At 42.0% G+C, this 21596-nt stretch overlaps 1 protein-coding gene across 4 annotated transcripts; it reads left to right on the forward strand.

Moving 5' to 3' along the window:
* Positions 1-411: 411 nt before the first annotated feature.
* Positions 412-11044, forward strand: LOC128857065 (proton channel OtopLc-like). 4 transcript variants are annotated; one of them, XM_054092616.1, is made up of 2 exons: positions 412-693; positions 8604-11044. In XM_054092616.1, exon 2 carries the CDS (start codon positions 8827-8829, stop codon positions 10954-10956), a length of 2130 nt encoding a protein of 709 aa, XP_053948591.1. In that variant the 5' UTR covers positions 412-693; positions 8604-8826; the 3' UTR covers positions 10957-11044. The 4 variants fall into 4 exon arrangements, with proteins under 4 accessions (XP_053948591.1, XP_053948590.1, XP_053948593.1 ...); XM_054092615.1 differs by having other exon boundaries at positions 412-683; XM_054092618.1 differs by having other exon boundaries at positions 412-661.
* Positions 11045-21596: the final 10552 nt, after the last annotated feature.

The following is a 21596-nucleotide window of genomic DNA, read 5'->3' on the forward strand; positions in this document are numbered from 1 at the left end:
ACAATAAACCGTAATATGTTGTAGTATGGGTGGTTTAAGTGCGCGCCTCAACGGCCTCTTCCGTTTCCTTCCAGTGTGCGTTATTGCTCTAACTTTGTTTTGCTCGGTTACGTTGTGCGCGCGCCTGGAAACGGCGCGGGAAATCCAATACTCACACTCTGCCACTCTGCTGGTGCTTCCGGTACTTCCAATCGGCTGCTGCTGCTGCTGATAGATATATTCTGGTATGTAAATGTGTATTTGTTGTGTTGTTGGACGCGCGCAAATTTGGCTGACTTGACTCGTTGTGCGAAACAACTCGGCTGCCTTGACTCGTGAACCGACAGCGACGACGACGACGACTATGCAGCCTATGTAACAGCACTGAGCGGCTGGAGCGCTTTGACTATTGTCATTCCATATTTGAGTGTTGTCGCAGCAGGATCGCAGTTTCCTTGCACGCGTCACATTTTTTGTGCTACTCACACAGGATACACAACCGCATTTGGCTTGAAAGAAGAAATTTCGATAATCAAAAAACAAAGAAAAAAAAAACAAACAAAAAAACATAAATTTTTCTGCCTATGGCTGGGTGTTAGGCCCCACTTCTTGGGTGTAAAAACAAAGAAAAAAAAGAAGAAAATTGCGTTCACTTAAAATAAATTGTAGCAGTGCGTAAAAAGTGAAAATTTATTAACCTATGTGTATGTACAAGTATGTATGTGTTAGTTAGCTGTGCGTTAAAACGAGATATCCGGTTCCGTAATGTGAAATTTTTCAATAAATGCGAATAGTAAAAATTCGTAAAGTGGAAAAGTGGCAGTAGTGCAAAATTTTTGGTGTATACACATTTGCTTGTTAGGGCAGTGGCGAAAATCGAGTGTATGCATATATGTATGTATGCATGTATGTGTGTAGTGATAGTGTACATGGATATGTGGTACATGCAAGCGTGTGTGTGTGTGTGCGTACTACAATATTTAGTTCAGTTGATATTGTTGTTGTTATAGAGAAAAAGCGAAAACCACTTACTACGTAAAAAGAAAGCTGAAAGTGAGAAAGCAAAAAACAAAAAGCGAAAAGAAAAAAAACATAAAAACTACGCGACACAACTCCCCACAGTTGAAACAACAACAACCACAACAACAGCAGCAGCAATAAAAGTAATTACTCTACAGCATCCAACTCAGCCAGGCAAAGTAACATCAGCAGCAGGGGAATGGCAGCAGCAAAAGTGTTATCTCTTGGCAAACAACGATACAGTAAATTTTTCGCCAGCCTCTTATTTTCTATACTACAATTACCGACGAACCGAAACTATTTACAACTACAACACACAATACTTCGTATTCGCATTGCATTATTCTAGCAACAACTACATACAAATATCTGCAGTTAACTACACTGCCTCCTTCGACTGCTTCCTTTGCAATCCCACCTCTTATGTTTCGTTGCGGTCTCTACTTTCGCCTCGATGCATACATACATACATACACATACCTATACATGTATGTGTGTATGTATTTGGTACAGAGTCAAGTGGTTATTATTATGGCTTACACTGTCCCTTTCGTTGGCTTTCAAATCGAACAATGGTTGACCGCCCAATAAGCCTCCCAACCGTCAACTTGGCTGTGCTTCAACTCCTACTCGCTCGGATTTCCCTATGCAGCTCCTACTTTGTGTTGGCTATTTTGATTTACTCTATGCGAGTATTTTCATAGTTGACTGGTTTTTAGACGAAACACTTTCTCGTGTGCACAAAGAAAACGCCCATGAATAGTTGAACGTGAATTGTGAAAGTAGTTTTAGTTTTAGTTTTCACGATGTGTAGGGCTGCTGTGAAATTCTGTAAAATAACATATATGCATCTATGCATATTTTGAGTAGCCGCCTGGACGTAGCCAAACGGGTTTGTGAATGACTACCATTCGATGACTACCAGATTCCACTATGGGTTGGAAACATCAAGCGATAGAAAAGCAATTTTGCAATCGTTGTCGCTCCTAGGCTATAAAAAGGTTGCTCATAAAAACTAGCTACCGTTCGGAGGCGGCATAGGACATTGATTTGTAGGACATATCAAGACACCTAGCAAAGGATATATACGTTGAGTGGACAACTTTGACAGGTTAAGTGGGAATTCCTCAACAATCTGTAGTGAAGTTCTATCACACATAGTCAAATAGTTATTATTTATTATTATTAGAAGGCCATTACGCACTGCGACCAGAGCTGATCTGTTGTGAAAGGCCTATTTTTGTAACCCCAGAGTTTTAGGCTTTTTAAAAATTTTAGCACAATTTAAGGTTTGTTGTTCCAAAGATTGCATGGAGATATTACGATACCACCAAGGTGATGAAGTCTCTGTCTGCTTAACGCAGGACATTCACAAAGCACATGTTCTGAGCTTTCTATGCCCATTTCGCAAAAGCGGCAGACATTGGTCTCAGATAGACCAGATAGACTGCTTAGTGAGAGAAGCTTGTCAGATATTCCTTTGTTGGGACTTAGGAATAGTTTGGCTTGACGCTGACCGGCACAGTTTAGCCAGTGTGCAGCAAATTTTCTTTCTTCCCATTTCCTAAGGAATTCATTAATGTGGCTTTTTTTGAGTCCGCAGAAAGGCTCAGGACCAGTAAGTTGCATATTTGCGCCTTATTTTGCAAGGTCATCAGCCATTTCATTTTCCTCATGTCTTTCATGTCCCGGAATCCAACATAGTGTTACTATGTTGAGGTTTCCTAGCGTGTTGAGAAGGTTTAGGCAATCATTTACCAATTTAGAGGTGATAGTTGTTGATAGAATAGCTTTTAGAGCCGCTTGGCTATCTGAAAGTATGTAGATGTGAGTACCTGCTAAGGCATTCTCTAACACATATTTCAATGGCATGTATTTCTGCCGGGAATATTGTTGGGTAGAGTCCCATCGGAATCGATTTTTGAACTTAGGCCCATTGATTCCCGCCCTGTTCTACCATTTTCCAATTTGGACCCATCAGTAAACCATAGCTGAGAGCCAGGTTTGAAAGTGATAGAATTAGTTCTCCAGTCTGTGCGTTCATTAGTTAAGTTAGTTAGTTAGTTAGACACATAGTTTTAGCCGACCCTTGAAAATCTGTGGTCTACATCTGGAAAGATGGGCTTCGCGTTAACTCTGCCAGCGTTGGGTTCGTGCGCAAACGTGCAAAGTCCCAACATCCTTTTGATCACGGGTAGATCGGGGCGCTCGCGGAACTTCTAAGGCTAACAAAGCCGCAGCTCTCAAATTTGGTAGGTATCCTTACGCAAAATTGTCCCTTAGGTGCCCATGCGGTGAGATTTGGGATTGCTTCAAGTTCTTTTGGCGAAAACTGTCTGGAGGATGAGGATTCTTCTCAGCTGCTGACCTGCTCTCGTCGGCAAAGATTTAGACTGTGCTCTCCCTTCTTTGCTACACCTGCGAATTTTTCGTTTGTTTTTTTCCTTGTTCACTCCTCTCGGGAGCATAGGGCCTCGTCAAGTTTCTACCATCGTACACGGTACTGTGCCATTGTTTTCACACCGTCCCTTGAGATATCGGTATGTGTTAGTTCGCGCAACATCAACCTTCTCCAAGTGTTTTTTGGTCGACCGCGACCTCTGCTCGCTTGCGGATTCCAGTCCAGTGCCATCCTCGTGGTGCTATCTGGTGGCTTTCTAAGCGTATGGTCTATTCATCGCCACTTTCTGCATTTGATTTGCCATGGGTTCCTCATTCGTTGATCCCCACAGCGCGTTGTTACTGATGGTGTTCGGTCAGAATATTCTACAGATGATGCAAAAGATTGTAGCCTCTGTGTGATGGTGTTGGAGACCAGCCATGTTTCCCTTCCGTACAACAATACTGCCTTTACACATGAGCCAAATATTCGTAGTTTAGTGCGCCTGGAGATTTGCGACCTCGCCCATACTGTATACATTCGTCCGAACGGCGTCCTTGCTTTGTTTAGCCTACTGTGGACATCTCCATCTGCTCCGCCGTTTGCCGTGGTTTGCGGTTGACTCTCATAGACATTCGTCGTAGTGATGTTTTCCTCCAGTCCGACAGTGCGTGCCTGCCTAGTCTGCCCGTCTTCGTTTGCATGTCAGTTTGTGAGAGAGGAGGCAGATGTCATAAGCGAAGTGCAGGTCCTCAAGTTGTCTGGTGAAACTCCATGCAATATCTGTTTTGTGCAGGGTCAGTTGGCTCATGACGACGTCTAAGACGATGGCGAAGAGAAGAGCGACAGGGGACAACCTTGCCTTACGCCTGCGTTGGTGGTGAATGGGTCGCTGCGGTTGCCGTTGTGAAGCACTGCCAGTTCGGAATGTTCGTAAAGGGCTCTTATGAGGCGGATTATCTTAGCGGGAACTCACTTTGAGTTATATTTTGTGTTAATTTCTGTGCAAGTTGTGGAAGTAATCGGCTCCGAATCAGTCGAATTTGTCATGATAATTTTTTGAGCGTCCATATTTGTTTTCCTTTGAGTTTTTGGTAACCTTTCGCCCAAACATTTTCAATAGGGTTGACATCAGGGTACTGTGAAGGCCAATCCAACACTTCAATCCCATTTTGATGTTCCCATTCTATACCCCTTCGGCTTGGGCTCTTTGTCATCTTGTAGAACCCAAGGTTAGCTAGTTCTTCCAAATATCTTTGCAGCTGAAGGCAATGATGATTTTTGGTAAATTTTATTCATTAAAACTGCATTCAAATTGGCGGTAAACACAAATAAACGACCAAGTCATTTTTCGTAGAAACAGCCCCTACTAAGAGCCTTAACTGGTTTCTTAAGAGTTTGTTGAAGTTGTTGATTATCAGCAGAACACCAGGGCCGACATATGCAACTATTCGCTCAAAAGGAAGATTTATCCGTGAATATTATGTTTTTCCAATTCCGTTCTGAATTTGACTTAGCCTATGTAAGCCTCTTTTCAATGTGCTCCGGAATTTGATGTCTTCTGTCGGATCTTTGGATACATTAACACCCCTTTTCCATTAAACTGTTTCAGCTTCACCCAACGATAAGTTTTAAGTGAGTGGGCTTCCATACCTGAGTGCCTGAGTCTTTACTAATGAGATTCCGGTCTACTGAAATCCATCCATCCATCTATTTGCCACGGAATTTTTTTGTTTACTAAAGAAATAACTTCTTTCTACGGCGTTTTCTTTATTATGTGGTGTTGATTGATTTGTTGGGAAGCAACAAGTCTACTACTTGTTGAGCACTTGAGCCCGTACGCAAGTGCTTTTGAAGGACAAAGTACAGTTCCATTTCTAGAGATAAGCTTATTAATGAATACTTCTGTACAGTAAAGCCATAGTTTTATCAGTAGTACGTGGTAGGGCACGGTTTTGCTAAATTAAAGATTTTTCAGCCATGGGAACAAAAATCCTTCGGCATCGGTCTAAACCGGTCGTCATTGATAATAACAACCCGATTTCTTTGTTTGTTGACACTGGATGGTTTGATTACGCCTCCGGTGGACAAACCTTATCCAAAAAGCATTTTACGAGATGTTTTCATTGATGAGTCACCTAGGGATTAGTGTCCTTCTCTATGAAATAAGCTCGCTATTGAAATTTTAATAGGTCGAGTCAAGGAGCACCAAGACTTTTAGGGGCTCCTAAAACACTCAGGCTAAAAACCCCATTGTATTTAGAGCTCTGGAAGGAGGGTAGATAGTCAAGGAGGAAAGGAGATAAGTATCAGAGAAAGAGATAGGAAAGAATAGAGACAGAGGCAAAGGTAGTTAGTCCTGTGAGAATTTTCCAGATTCTTTGGCAAATCTGGAGAAGTTTTAGAGAACGAATATTACTCATTTCACGACATCGGAACCTAAAACTCGTAGCCTTGCTCTAGCAAAGGCAGGACACTCACAGAGAAAGTGCTCAGTGCTATCCGCCTCTTCCAAGCAAGACAGGCACATCGGGTCCTTAATGTATCGAATGGTGGTCATATGCTGACCCCATGGGTTGTGTCCTGTATAATTCTGACCAGCAACCGGTTGTCTTTTCTTCCAGGTTTTAGTAGAAATTTCGACAGTTTTGTGTTCGAGCTTGTGAGAAAATACTTTGCAGTTCTGTAGCTTTCTAGACTGGATCAATGCTCTTTATGTAAATTGCATACATAATCGCTGGTTCAGTTCATGATTCCTGCGCAACTGATTCCGATTACTGGCTCTGGGGCTTGTGGGGAACAGCTGATCCACGGTTGGCCAATTCAACGGCAATTTCGCTTCCTTGAACACCGGAGTGCCCTGGAACCCATATAAGTACAAGTCTGTGCTGTCTTGCGACAGAACTAAGCTTCTTCTTACATTCTTGAACAGGCTTTGAGATTTGCTTCGCGTTCTCCAAAGCCTTCAGTGCAGCCTGACTGTCACTGAAAACTCCAATCTGTTTCCCGCTTCATCTCATCTCGATTATCCATTCGGCTACTTTCAGAATGGCAAAAATTTCCGTTTGGAAAACAGTTGCCATTTCCCCCATAGCATATTGATACTTATTACTTCCGTTTAAGCACCACCCGACTCCAGACCATATTTCATTCTTGGACCCATGGGTAAAGAAAATATCCGTTAAACAGGTGTTGATTCACTAATTCTAAAAGCAAATTTCCATGCAGCTCCGGTATAAGCTCTTGCTTGGGTGTTTGGCCGAGCTCCTCCTTCTATTTGTGGTGTGCGTCTTGATGTTGTTCCACAAAATGGAGGGACCTACAATTTCAAGCCGACTCCGAACGGTAGATGTTTTTATTTTTTTTTTTTATTGAAATGTTATAAATTTTTATTTACATTCCATAAAGATTACACCTAGTATAAAACTAATAAGTAATTTTCATTTCACAACTTGAAGTAGCTTAAACAATATTGACAACTAAGTCTTGAGGTTTCTTTCTTTTTAATCTTCTTTTTACAGTTGCTTCATCGCTTAGTACGGAAGCTTCTGCGTTAACTTTTCAGCATGCTTAACTGCACAGAGATTGGCTGTGTCTGAGACGGTTTTTAAATTTAAGTCCTTGTGCAGATCTTCATTACGCATGTACCAGGGAGCTTTAACGATTCCCCTAATTACTCTATTTTGGAGGCGCTGTATAATGTCGATGTTGGTCTTTGCAGTACATCCCCATAATTGAAGACCGGCTTTAGCACTTGGTTGTAAATGAGGAGTTTATTTTGAGTTGATAGCTCAGAGTTTCTGCCAATTAGCCATTGGAGTTTTTGCGTCTTTAGATTCAGCTCAGCAGCTTTGATTTTCACGTGCTCTTTCCACTTGAGCTTTACATCTAAAGTCATGCCTAGATACTTTGCACTATTAGCATTTGCCACTATTGCTGACAAAATATGAACTGGTTTGTAGGTAATTTTTTATTAGTAAAATCTACGTGAACTGATTTGGTTTCATTTAGCTTTATGTTAAAATTTCCAGTCCATGTGACTACTTCGTCGATGGACTTCTGCAGTTTCTGGATGGATTCGTTTTCAGTTGATCCAACAGCTAAGATCCATGTATCGTATGTTTTTATGAGGACCTTTTTCATGGCAAAAATACACTTGACGGTTTGCCATTGCCAGCCGAGGGGCGACCGCTATTAGAAATAAAGTTTGATTTTGCGAATCTACGCACTACCGCATGGTAGTTCCGAACCAACCCATTCGGTTACGGCGGCCGCGAACCCATTAGCTTAAGAAAATTGTGCCATGAATACTAATAATCTGATAATCATTGAATAAAATTTTATTTTCAATTATTCCACTACCACTCGACTAAGAACCACTCAGCCATTCCTCAACGCAAAATGTGCTGATCGAATTTCTAAGCCTCCAGTCGTATTAAACCATTATGAGTAACTCACTAAAGATTTATGACAGCATTAGCTGAGAAAATCGTATTGAGTAAGTGGCCTTCTTCATTTCCATTATAAATGGCGTCCGCAAAGTCGTCTATGCCAATGTCAGTAATGATGGCAAAACAAAGCGGACTTACGATTGCCAAAACTCAAATGGACTATTAGACACTATTAAGTGGCTGGCGAATATGCGGGCAGCACAAATTTAATACACTCACACACATACACCCTCAACAGGGATCTTTAAATGCACGCATGCGAGGGTGCTTAACTTGTTGGAGGGGTTGATGCCTGGTCGTGCCTGTTTTTTTATGCGACTGCTGCTTCCTCTGCCGCACATCACCCAACTAGCGAGTGCGCATTATTTTTGTCTACCACTGCCAAACCATTTCTGTTGGATGCTCGAGATTTCCTCGCAGTCGCGTAAATAATATAAATTTGTTCTGCTGTTTGCGGATGTTGTTGTTGTCGCACATTTATTATGCGTAAAGGCAGCATAAATATAAATTGTTTTGTGCCATTAACCCAAGTGCGTGTGAATTTGTGTCTGTGTGCGCGCGCGCGTCTTTCACAGGATATGTCAGGCAGCAACAACACCAACCCTTGACATTTGTTCTCGGAAAACATTGCCAACAAATTAAATTGTGACGTAGTAAATTTGCACCAGTGCACAGTCGAAAAATAACATACTTGTACATAGCTGCTCCTCCCGTTGTTGCTGCTGTTGTTGTGTGTAAAGTAAAAGTATTCGTTGCATGTGTCCTCGTTGCAGGTCTGTGAACTGGGAGATGCCTCAGGCAACAGTTGAAATACCACTTGAAAGCATTTAAGCAAAAACAAAAAAAAAACAGTTCTTATGTGACTTAAAGGCGTAGAAACCAACAAATCAAATTTGGGAAAAATCATAAAAAAAAAAATTAAAGCGCTTTCCTACAGTGTTTCAGTGTAAATCGGCATTAACAGCAACACCGTTATAGCGTTGCAAAAACGAAGTCATGGATAGTTCACCCGATCTATCCTTGAAGTTACGTCGTGGCTCGAGCGATTCACGTGACAACTTCTACATGGATTTTGCGCAAGGCATTGACTCTGACATCGAGGAGGTGGATAATAGCGCTTTGGCGCTTGAGCCGCAACAGCCACCGCCACCACCCTTGCCCGTTATGGCGCCTGAAGATGCACTTGGTGCTGGCTTTATACCGCCTCCGCCGCTGCCCATGCAGGGCCAACCGCTGCCAACACTCACCGAACACGATGATCTACCACCAACACCACCACCACATCACCCCACTGACACCGCAGTCGATTCGCCACCCGCTTCGCCTACTTCATCGGTACTCGAAATGATACCACCACCACCACTATCACCACCTATGGCAACACCGCCTCCACCAGTACGCGCCATGGCACCACCTTCGCCACCCATTGAAACCGAAGATGAGGGAGATGACGCCGATGTAGATGAGGAGGAAGAAGAGGATGATGATAAGTCAACTCCGCCACCTCCATTGCCACCACTGCCATCGAATTTTTCTTATGTGCATGGCAATGGTGCGCATGGCGTGAACGGTGTTACACCACCGACGACCAAGTCGCCCTCAACATCACCATCACCACCAGACACCCCACCGCCATGTCCTAAAATGACATTACCCATGAAGTTGGCCTCGCCACCTCCACCTATGCACGCACAAGCGCCATTGCCATTGACACCGCCTTCGGAGAGTGATCAATCTCAACCTAATTCACCGCCACCACCATTGCCACAGCATGCCGCCCTACCACAATCACCACCACGTTCGGTTGGTTCACCTACCAGCTCAGCTGGCTCGCAACCACGCTCGATTGGTTCGCAACAGCGCGTCGTTGTGGGTTCACCACCGCACTCCACAAGTTCCCAACCACGTTCCGTGGGCTCACCGCAGGGCTCGATTGGTTCACCGCCACGCAGTAGAGAACTTGCAATGGACGATGGTCCAGCTACACCGTCACCAGATTTCGGTGAGCCAAGCGATGTTATAGCCGCCGCTTTGGCTGCCGCGGTTGAAGTGAAGTCAGCTGAGCTAATTCAAGGTATTACCTATGGCACTGCCTACCATATGATCGATGAGACCAAATCATCAAATGAAGATGAATCCACCACTATAACCACTCCTCCGAGCAATGGATATTCAGCTTCTTCCATCATTCCGCCACCAGCTGATCAGTTAGGTGAATTGGAACAAGATACTGGCATGATGTTAGCTGATATACCGCCACCACCAGGAATGGAAGATGAATTACCTATCGAAGAACAGGAAGAGGAAATGGAAGTAGAAGAAGATGCTAAAAAACAGGCGGCAGAACTTATGGAAGTCGATGAAATTATTGAAGATGAACAAACGTCAAGTGAAAAAACTCCAATCTCCGAGCGTCAACTGAGCGACGCTATAACCGAGGATCACACAACCGCCGATACGCCAGCAGACGAGATAGTTGAGACACGTGGCACTCCGACATCACAGGCAACACCACGCGGCACGCCACATCCTACACCGCCAACTTCTGGTTCGCCTAAGAAAAAGCGTAGTAGTGTTACCGGCAGTGGCGGAAGCGGCTCGGGTAGTCGCAGCGCTAGTCGGAGTGCTAGCCATAGCGGTAGTCATGGCAGCGGTAGTCGTAATGCCAGTCGCAGCGGTAGCGTACGCGGCAGTGTTGCATCTCGTGCTGGTAGTATTGCAGCTGCCTCGGTGGCATCGGCCGCAGCATCCATTGCATCGGGCTCGCAACCGGTCATTGAAGCAGTAGCATCTACAGTTGCCGTGGCATCACCACAACCCTCAGTTAAATCGATACGCAGTCAACCGTCGATAAAGTCGTCGTACTCGAAACATAGCGCTTCGCCACCGGTGATGAAAAGTCCGCCTGAGGGCGATCGGCCACCGGTAATGCCATCGCCACCAGCGATGCGTTCACCACTGCTCATGAAGAGTCCACCATTGATGCATAGTCCACCGAAGGTGACCAGCCCACCAAGAGTGTATAGTCCTCCATTGGTAGGTAGTCCACCTACGCGTAAAACGGATTCCTTGGATTTGAAGAAAGAAGACGTAGAAAGACCAACGAAAGGCCCAGTTGCAAGGTAAGTAAATAATTTGCAATTGTGAATTTACTATCCAAATGGGAAAATCACTTTTGTCGGATGTAATGGAAATTGTTTACATTTTATTATGCACAAGTGCCATAAAACTTTATTATGCCCCGTAGGATTTTTATATGATGGACCACTGTAGGGTCCAAGAGGGTATGAAGAGACTCGCTGAAATGTATATTTCTAGCAGCTCTACAAATATAGTCGATGGATTTAGTTAGAAATAAAGAACTTAGTTGAGGAGGTCGTAGTGTTATATGAAGACTGAGTAGCAGCTCAGAATTAGTTGTACTTCAGGTCTATTTCAAGAAAGGATCACACAAGATAAAATAGTAAGCTGGGTAGAGAAAAGGACTTTGATATCATCGTCACACCCATAATTTCTTCCCAAACAGATTGAAAATAACTAAAGTAGTGGGAACTGAACTTGATTCAGAACTTAACTTTTAACTGTCTTACCAGCTAACAGATTATTGCAACTATGGTTGAATTGACAACCGAACTAAACACTTTCAACTCTAATTATCGTCGTTGACAACCAGACCGCCATCAATTTATTGGATGTTTGGCGCATTTATGGTATGCGTCTTGCTGTTGTCCTACAAATGGAGGGACCTTCAGTTTTGTCCCACTGTGGGCAGCTTTCGAGGATCTTTTTCATGTCAGAAATTCACTCGGAGGTTTGCGATTGTCAGCCAAGGAAGAATAGCTATTAGCAAATTTTTTGTGGTTTTCTTACTGTCACAAACAAATCCATACTGTCACAAACAAATCCGCGCCGCATCAACTCCTAGGATCACACCCTTTCTTCTCTTTGTACTTTAACAGGTATTTATAATGGTTTTGAAGGCATCCATCTATGAGATCTAAACTTGTGTGGAATAATTGACGGATGTTTTTCTCGACTGCAATTTATTCAAACTCTTCGAGCTCACCTCTTTTTGCCTCCCTTTTAATGTTTTTACAAGGTCTCATCTGCACCTTTTTTAGCAATTGATTTCTTGCTGAAATTCAATAACTTTGATAGCTAAGTCCTTCTCCACCTGATCTTTGCAATGTATTATAGAAAAGATCTTCCTCTTCCTTTGCTACCACCAGCTGGTACCGCATCAAATACTTTCAGAGCCCGAGCATTTGTATTCATTCGGACGACATTACCCAGCTAACGAAGCCGTTGGATCTTTATTCGCTACGCTATATCTATGTCGTCGAAAAGCTCATTGCACCCATTGCCGGGTCCAAACAAAATTTACCAAATCCTACCTTTACACATCCTTTAATCAAATTTTGGCGAATAGAATCAGTTAGGCTAGCGTTTGATCCAGCTATCGAAATATTTCTGAAAATCTATTTTCGGTCTAGCCGTCAGGGCCGTCTTCAATTTTTCCTTTACTTCTTTTCGGCTGTTAAAACGTCGATCAAACAGAAAAAAATCATAAGGAGCCATATCAGGTGAATTCGATGGCTGTTGGATGGTATTCGCTTCGTAGGTGGTTAGGTGAACTAGTTGAAGTACCACTCTGGCACTCCCCAAGTAGCACTAAAACGTCGTTGTGATACCATTATGAGACCCCCGACAGGCAGATATCTACAGCCAGCCAGAGCTGTTGATGGAATGGATAAAATTGATGGGAGATAGGTTGACGCACTGCCACAGGCTGTCGATCGTCCAAGGACCAGTAAACATAACAACGCGTCTGGAAATTTAATGGCATGGAGTCCCCAGGACTTTCTGAGTCCTCCGTCTGTTGTACTGCGGCCAAAGGCTTCTGGCAATAGCAAATGAAGAAATGGAGCTCCATCTTTCATGCGCTTTCTTGAGATGTAAGTTGTACAATTCCCCTTTTACCATAGTCAGGCGGATGACCGGTTAGGCATCAGTTCCCTTCTTGGCAAGCTCGTCAGCAATTTCATTTCCCTCTATGTTCCTATGTCCTGAAATCCAGATCAGAGAAATGTTAGCTACACAATCACGAAATTTGACCTCGCCCTTGCAGGTGTTGACTAGTTTGGATCTACACTTTGGTGTCGCGACTTGACTATAGGAAAAAATTAAATAAATGTTAATATCTCCCTCGATCCCACGTTCCCTAAGCTTTTTGCCAGCCTGCAGGATCGCAAAGACTTCGGCAGTTTTAAGGAAATAGATAAGTTGGCTGGTTTAGAGAAAACCTGGGCTTCCACTCCTGATTCCATAATGGAGCCGCCAATGAAAACAGAAGTTCGCTGCATTCTCGGTCAAAAATTCATGAATAATGCTGGCAATGTGCGACGGGCCTTATCATGGTGCAAAATCCACGAGTTGTTCTTCCTCAAATGCTTTTTTTTGGTGGATTGCTTCACGTAAATGTTTCATAACGCCCAAATAATAGTTCTTAGATTCTTTCTGAGGCTTCCACTTCGACATCATGGTCTTTATAAACTGTCTGACCTTCTGGCGAAAATTCATGGTGTAGAATACCGTTGTAATCTTTAAAAACCGTGAGCATCTATTTCTTCTTAGACTTAAAACGACGTGGTTTTTTTGGTCTTGGTTCATTTGGAGCCCTCCGCTCAATCGCTTGATGCCTGGATGGCGTGTCGTACTCAGTAATCCACGGTTCGTCTTCAGCAATGATTCCTTTGATAAATGTTCGAACGGATTCAGCCTTGGAAATCATGTCTTTGGCGATATCAACGCGGTCCCTTTCTTGTATGAAGTTCAGGTACTTTGGGACCAACTTTGCAGCAACTTGGTGCAAACCAATTCATTAATTACAATGCCCTGAATGGATTCATAAGCAATGTTCAAGTCCTCTACCAGCTCTCTGATGGTTAATTTGCGGCTATTGATCAACTTTTCTTTCACTTGATTGATATTTTCATAAGATTTCGATCTCGATGTGTTATGATGTGCTTTCGAAAAGGCTGTAGGGATGTTCGACATTCTTGAGCACATTTAGAAATGGTCACTACCATCATAAGGGCTTTGATAGCAGCCCGACTATAGATGTAGAAAGTTTTTAAAGAGCGAGTTCCATTACGCTAACCAGCTCTTCCTCCATGTCAATTGCATAGATTTTGTTCGTAGTACTTTAACCTTAAACAATATTAAAAAATTGATCAGCAAAAATGTCTATGTGATTGTCTAGAAGAGAACCAATTGCGTAAGTCTGATCTATCAAATGATTTTTTTTAATATTATCCCGGAGCTAAACTGGATTTCTCGTTTGTATGTAAATACCCGGAAGCGATTTTTATCTACTTTAATGTGCCGGTTTGTTGTTATGACTCAAATCCTTTGAATGAAAATATATGTCGGTATGTAAAAATATGAATATAAAACACATGAGCGCGCATATGTACGCATAAGCATGCAGATATACCGCAATCCAAAGCACAATTAACAATCTTGAAAAGGTTGTAGAAGCGAGGTTACGCTACTTGTATATGTATATTGTGAGTAGCAGTGCCCCCTATAATATATGTGTGGATATGTGTGTACCTATACATCTGTATGCATTGCATGTGTATTTGCGTGCAATGGTGGTGTATGGAAGTCATTGTCCTGCCGGCTAACAGTCGCGTCATGCATGGCATGCCCTTTTTCCACTTTAACGCTTGTTTGTTTAAACTACTTGCCGGTGAGTAGTTGGTGTTGTTGTGCCAAAGTAGTAGTTGTAACAAGTTGCATGAATGTCATTATTTATTAATGCAATGGTAGAAAAAGCGACGAAGAAATGATACTCATAGAAATGAATAGTTGGAGTTAGCGACAGAGGCAGAATCAGAGGTAGAGGCCGAGACAGATCAGCGCAGCAGACGAGAGTGCAGTAGGAAAGCACACATGGACGCGGTTAGTTCTACATTTTTGACTTTGTTTATGATATTTCACAGAAAACTTACTTATAATGGGACTAAAAGTATGGATAATTGGCAACAAGAGCGCGCTTAGAGGATGGAGATTGTCGTAGGTTTTCTGATTCTTAAGTAACCTAGAGTGAGCCATAGTAAAATTGAGTCAAATTATGTTATTAGCAGGGTTGTTTGAAAACTTTTGTTGGAGTGCCATCTTAATACAGAAAAAAAAGTTTTATATAGAACCGTTTTCAAGGTATTTCTCTTAACTGCTTAGTTATAGAAGCACCAATTGGATAGCTCGGGTCACGAGCAAACTAATAATTAAAAACAGTAGGAGGCCAATATGTCTTGGAGAGATGAAGAAGGCATAGGCGTAACAGTGACCGCAAATAAATAAGAAAAAGACAAAGGAACTGCTTAGCCTATCAAGTGAGGATATTTCGAAGGTTGTGGTTTGTATAATCGGTCATTGCCTATTTGGCAAGTCTTCCTTGAGACTAGGAGTTTTCTCCCAAGAATATTTTAGAAATTTTAGAGATGAGGGAGAGGCAAAAACAGTTGAGCACTTCCTTTGCAATCGTCTAGCCTTAGCTAAATCAGAGCCGGTTTTCTAGGTAAATTTTCTTTTTATTCTCTTACGATTTTGTTCGGAGTGTGAACTGGACCAATCCCGCACTTCATAAAAGCCACAAAATGGTTCCGCGAAGGAAAATAAATGAGGTTCTCGTGTCGCACACACCATGACCTAACCTGATCTAGAACCGTTTTTTCATCTTGCCTATAGGACACGCTTCACTAACCGAGACGATGGCTAAAAGCTCGAGGGCAGGGTGGGCGGCGATAAAGCCCTTCACAAAACAGTCGACAACCTCCAAGGTAGCCATGAAATGCCGCGCATCTCTCAACGAGATGGCTGAGTCATTTCCCCTAAAGATAATATGGTGACATTGAGGGGAACTGCAGAGCCGATGAACTAGCGAAAATCGGTACCAAATTGACTGATGAGTACATAGACAATAATATACATAGGTATACCCTTGAAAACATGTTAACTACGTATCCTTGAAGAAATTGTAAGAGTAGCGAATGAAAGATGGCGTAATGAAGCCACTTGCAAAATCGCCCGACAGCTGTGGTCGACTCTGAATGCTAAACGCTCGGAACTTCTACTAAGAAGAGATAAGCACAGTCTTAGCACACTCATTTTAGTTATTACGAGGCCTAATCGGTAGCCGGCCGCCGTAGGCGAATGGGTTGATGCGTGACTTCTGCAGAAGTTGTCTAGATGAGAAGAGACGATTCCGCGCCTTCTGAAATTAAGGATCTTACAAAATTTTTTAAAAGTACACATTGGTTTAAGAAGGGATAAGGGCTAGTTCCCCACGCGGCATCACAATGGGCCGTGAACCTGAGTGTGTCCCATAAAGTGAGTGTGGATAACCGCTTCACCCTAACCTAACCGAACCGAGACGATAAATTGTTCCTTATTTAAAGTGCCCTTTGATTCTTTCCGCTTTCTCAGCGAAATATTAAAGAACAATTTGTCAATTACGAAACTAGAACAATGAATGAGTAATTTGTTTGAAAATTACAATTTCAAATTAAATTTAGTAACAGCGATTTGGTGTTTGTAAACAAACAAAAAAAAAAAAACAAAAAAATCAAAAACCCCAAAAAATAAAAACTTTGCGAAAAAGACATAAATGGAATATTAATATTAATATTAATTCAAGAATCCATCACATGTTTTTAGAAGTGTTAAATGCAGACAGCATTGCCATTCGTTAAATTTACTAGTATACTTATACTATACTTACAATTTTTCAAATTCATTAAACCCCAAACTCATAATACAGTATGTATTACAAATATAAAGCTTGTAATATAGGCTTCAACATTTTTTCTATTTTTTTTAAGAATGTGATTTTGTACATCTACTAGAATTGCCTTTTACATTTTGCACCCAATACTGAAAGCACAGTAAAATAATAACGAAAATGGATTGGTTGTTTTTCAAATATTTTCCGTGGAAGTCCTAAGTGACTCTACATGACTCTCTACACCCTTATGAAGAGTGGAAACCACCGTAATTCAACCTAGCCTGATATCAACTATTTTCTAAGGAAAATATTACAATAAGTTTGCTGCTCGTGGGCATTGCACAGACTGGTAGGCTCTTCCATCGTCTACTTGCAATGATGTAATAGCGAGACTCCAGTTCCAATTAATCCGTCCTAAGGAAATTTCTACTGGCTTTGCTTGGTCGACCTCATCCACTCAACGCTAGAATACAAGCTGTTTTAGTATTCTCATGAGTTTGGTTTAGTTGTAGCTTTTGCCTATTGTAGGCGAATTTATCATATGTAAGAAGGGTCTCAACAATACTAGATCTTTTAGTTCCAATTGAGTTTACTGTGAAATTAAACTAAATTTTTCCAATTATGTTCGGGAACATTTCTGAAACCATTTTGTTTGAAGGTAGAGAGAGTGTTTTTGATAACTAGTAGCCACAGCAGGGCGGTTAGTACACCTCCCTGCGGGGTACCTCTGTTAAGAGATTTTCAATTTCTCCTGGTTTTTAACATTGAAATAATCTATCCACTCAGGGCTGCACCTAACAAAGAACACTTTCAAATAGGGTTGGACTGAACTTATAAAATCTTTGTTTATCGTAGGCCAACTAGTTGTAAATTACCCTGGATTGGGCATTCCGTTTAAATTGTTCTTCTGTGTACCGTTCCGAGTCGGTTTAAAGTTGTAGGTCCCTCCGTTTGTTAGAAAACTTCGAGACGCACGCCACAAATAGAAGGAGGAGCTCGGCCAAATATCCAATATCAGTTATTTTTAATTTTGTTCAATGCATAATGCAATGCTCATAAATTGTACTCAGTTTCGTGGCAAATTTCGCATGTGAACAATGAGGTGGGGAGCTTAGAAAAATCGCATTGCTGTGATTGCATTACAAAAGTGTGGGAAATGTGCTAGTGAGATTTACGAATTGCTGAAAAAACTTAATATTTAGAGAATGCATGAACAATCGTTTTTCCTAAATGTCTGAATTGACAGACAGCAAAAGAAGTGGCCCAGTGCTGCTATAAAATCCATTCGTGAAAAATTTCCAGAAATCTCCTTAGAAACCTGAAAATCATGTCTAGGGAAATGTATTTGCCAACCAGGTCCATGTTAAGACTAATTAGAAATGATTTCCACACGAAAGCCTTCCGTCGCTCAACTGGTCATCTTTTGACAACGCTCTTGAAGAAAATTAGACTCGGCTGATGTAAGTAGCTTCTTCGGGGGCACGCGGTCAACGGCCATGAAAATATTCTTTCCACAGATGAGAAATTTTCACTGTTGAAGAAGTTTTCAATAAGAAAAACAACAAAATTTATGCTAAAACTTCTAAAGACGCAAAAAGTGTTGTTCCAAGGGTTCAGCATGGCCACTATCCAGTCTCCGTAATGGTTTGGTGGGGCGTCTCTTGTAAAGGCGTTAAATCTCTCCATTTCTGCGAAAAGGGGGTTAAGACCTCGGCAAAAGTGTACCAGGAGGATGCCTTAGATGGTTTAGTAAAGCACTTGAGCAGTCCGTCGGATCCTCCAGCAAGATTCCGCTGTAGCCGATAAGGCAAAAACCACCCAGCAGTGGCTAAAACACAATATTCCTGGGTTCCTAGCTGTAGAAGATTGGCCGTCTGGAAGTCCAGATCTGAATCCATTTGACTACAGTTTGTGGTCAGAATTCGAGAACATGGCCTGTCGAAGACTTCACAGAAAGTTTAAGAGTCCCAAACAATCTTTGGTTCGAACAGCCACGTCAATATCCATGGAAACCGTGCGTGCTGCAAGAGCTGAATGACGTAATAGTTTAAAGGCCTTTGTAAAAGCAAATGGTGATGATTTCGAATGAAAATTAATATTTACATGAATAAATAAAACTAACTTCAGTAAAAAAAGTAGTATAATTTCAAATCTATAACGGATTTCACTTGTAACAGAACTTATGGCAGGACTAAGTATAAAAACAAAAAACAGAAAAAATAAGCCATCATACCATACTCACATCCGTAGGCAAACAATTATGACAAAAAATCGTCAGATAATCATATTAAAGAAAAGAAGAAAAATCCATTACCAGCACAGCAGCACATGTTCATTCAATAACACAACACATGTACCTATGTATGTGTGCACTTCTAAACCAATCCATATAATACGAGTGCAAACGATCAGCGGATATGAGGTTGAAATATCAAAGCCACAATAATATTGGCAATAATTCGCGGCAACTTTCTTTTATTGTGAAAGTCAACAGCAGCATACGAGTGAGTGTGTATAAGAGCACATGTGTACACACATACATATTAATCAGAGTATACTTTATGGCGCTGAAACGAGCGAACGCTTGTTACTGTGTTCTAAGCTTTCGCTGCATTTCCTTTGCCATTGTCTGGCGTTCGATGAGCGGCAAAGTGTTGGCGCACAAACACAAAAGCCATAATCCGCTAACATCCGCACACCCGTGCTGCCCTCCGTGCTTTTTCCCCCCTTCCTGGGTACCGATTTGTGCCAATGTGCAAACAATTTTTATGAGTTCTTTGTTTTTCAGTCACATCTTTCTTTATTTTTGTAACTCAAAACCCGCCACGCAATCCCTGCTTTTCCAAAGTCACACATTTCTATGCTTCACTGTTCTTTTGCTCTTTGGCTATGGCTTTGGCTTTGCGTTGTTTGGGAATGTTGAAGTTTGAAAACAAAATGCAAATCCGTTTGGCACTGACCCCTTCCCGCCTTCAAGTGGCCGGGTGTGAGTAGTCGCCCACATGTTTAGCTGCGTTGCTCGTCTCACGCCACCCTTTTCTCGGTTATATCGCATGGCGTGGCGCAATATTGTTTCAAACATTCGAGCAGAAACGCACAAATATGCGCCAACACGGGAATATTTAACAAGGAAAATTAGAGCCACGTATCCTTCCTTGTTCGTATAACATATTTTAGCTTGATTTATTTGCTTCTATCCTTTGTGTGTGTGTGCTCACCACGGCTCTGATGTATGATTTCTTCGTCTTTCACAAATTTTCTTTTGTTTTACTTTTTATGATTATTGCTCTTTGTTGCACACGTTCTTCCGACTTTCATGCTCCTATGCATGGCTGTGTCGATGTGTGTCTACAGCTGTTGACTGCAAGAGTTAATAGCTTTTCGCCTGCCTATTAAAGTCCAAGGATGTGGGTTGTTTTGGGATTTGGCGGTGGGAAATTTGCATACGAAATAAATAAAAGGGAAAGTATGAAATTAACATAAGATAAATGTATGTAGGCTGCCGCCATTCGGCATTTCGTGCTTGAGCCATAAAACATCGTAATAAGCAGCTGTGTAATTTGTTCTCCCAAAACTGCCGAATGTGAGTGAAAGCTGTAGGGGCTTCTAAGTGACACTGCGTGGTTATGAATGTGGCTGTCAAATGCAAGTATATTAAAAATATTTGTATGTGCAGCATTCATTTGGCGTTGCCAATTTTCTGGATAAATTGTAAAGTCTATAAATATTTGACATTTTTGAGAAAGACTCAAGGAAATTCGTATATGAGATTCTACAGAACAGACACACTCACACACTCGGAGAGGGATCTAGGAAGTCTCAGGAATCATAGAACAGTATTTAACTTAGCAAGACGGGGATCTCACTTACAGAGAGAAGATAACATGAGGCACACAGCGCGTAATTGCCGCTTTGTTAGAGTTCTTTTACTAAGCGCTGAGGCTCCAAAAATTGCTCAGGCTGGCTCTTGTTGCTTCTGCAAGTAGCCAACACTCAGTGTACGACAATGAAGTACCAAGTGAAAACTATGGTAATAATGCCGTGCTCTATAGTCTCATACCAAGCCAATTAATTTCCCATAAGTCTGATGAGCTTAGCGTAAAATGGGAGTAGGCGGACGAAACTTAAGTGAATGATGCTTCTGGTTGGTAGGTAGGTGAAATGGTTGAAGTACCATTCTGACACTCCCCAAGTGGCACTAAAGCACCGTTCTGATACCATTTTGAGACCTCTAACAGGCAGATATCTACAGCCAGTCAGAGCTGTTGATATACAGGGTCCGTCACTCGTAGTGTAACCAATTAAAAAGGCCATACATTTAGTTTGGAAAATTACTTTTATTCAATTCAAATAACACAAAATTAAGCATCAATTTACTTTTGCTCGATATGACCATCTTTCGCCTTGACTATGGCCTTGAGACGGTCCAGAAACGAATCGCAAGCAGCCCGAATGAGACTTGCAGGTATTTTGGCCCACTCGCGGACAATGGCTTTTTTCAGCGACTCGAGACTGGTGAATCTTTTAGTTCGGGCCTTGCTCTCTAAAATGGCGCAAACAGAATAATGCATTGGATTCGCGTCTGATGAATTTGAGAGTCATTGAGTGGACGTTATGAAGTTTGGAACGTTGTTTTTTAGCCGTTCTTGGTTCACTCGAGCTTTGTGAGACGGTGCCGACTTCTGTTGAAACGTTATGGTCTGCCACCGAAATGTTTGTCTGCCCACGGCTTCAAGGCATCCTCCAGAATACTTTCCCGATAATATTTCGCATTTACCTTGACGCCAGGTACGATAAAAACTATTGGAGAGCGCCCATCTGCGGTTACAGCGGTTGAAACCATTACCTGTGGGGTGCTGCCTCCTGGTGGCCAATCGATAACTCAAATTCTCATATGAACGGTCGGTCTAATAAACCCTATCGTTTTGAGAGTTTACGAATTGCTCAATTTGAAAAATTTTCTTGTCAGAAAACC

Source organism: Anastrepha ludens, chromosome 3 (assembly GCF_028408465.1).
Source record: "Anastrepha ludens isolate Willacy chromosome 3, idAnaLude1.1, whole genome shotgun sequence".
NCBI lineage: Eukaryota > Metazoa > Arthropoda > Insecta > Diptera > Tephritidae > Anastrepha > Anastrepha ludens.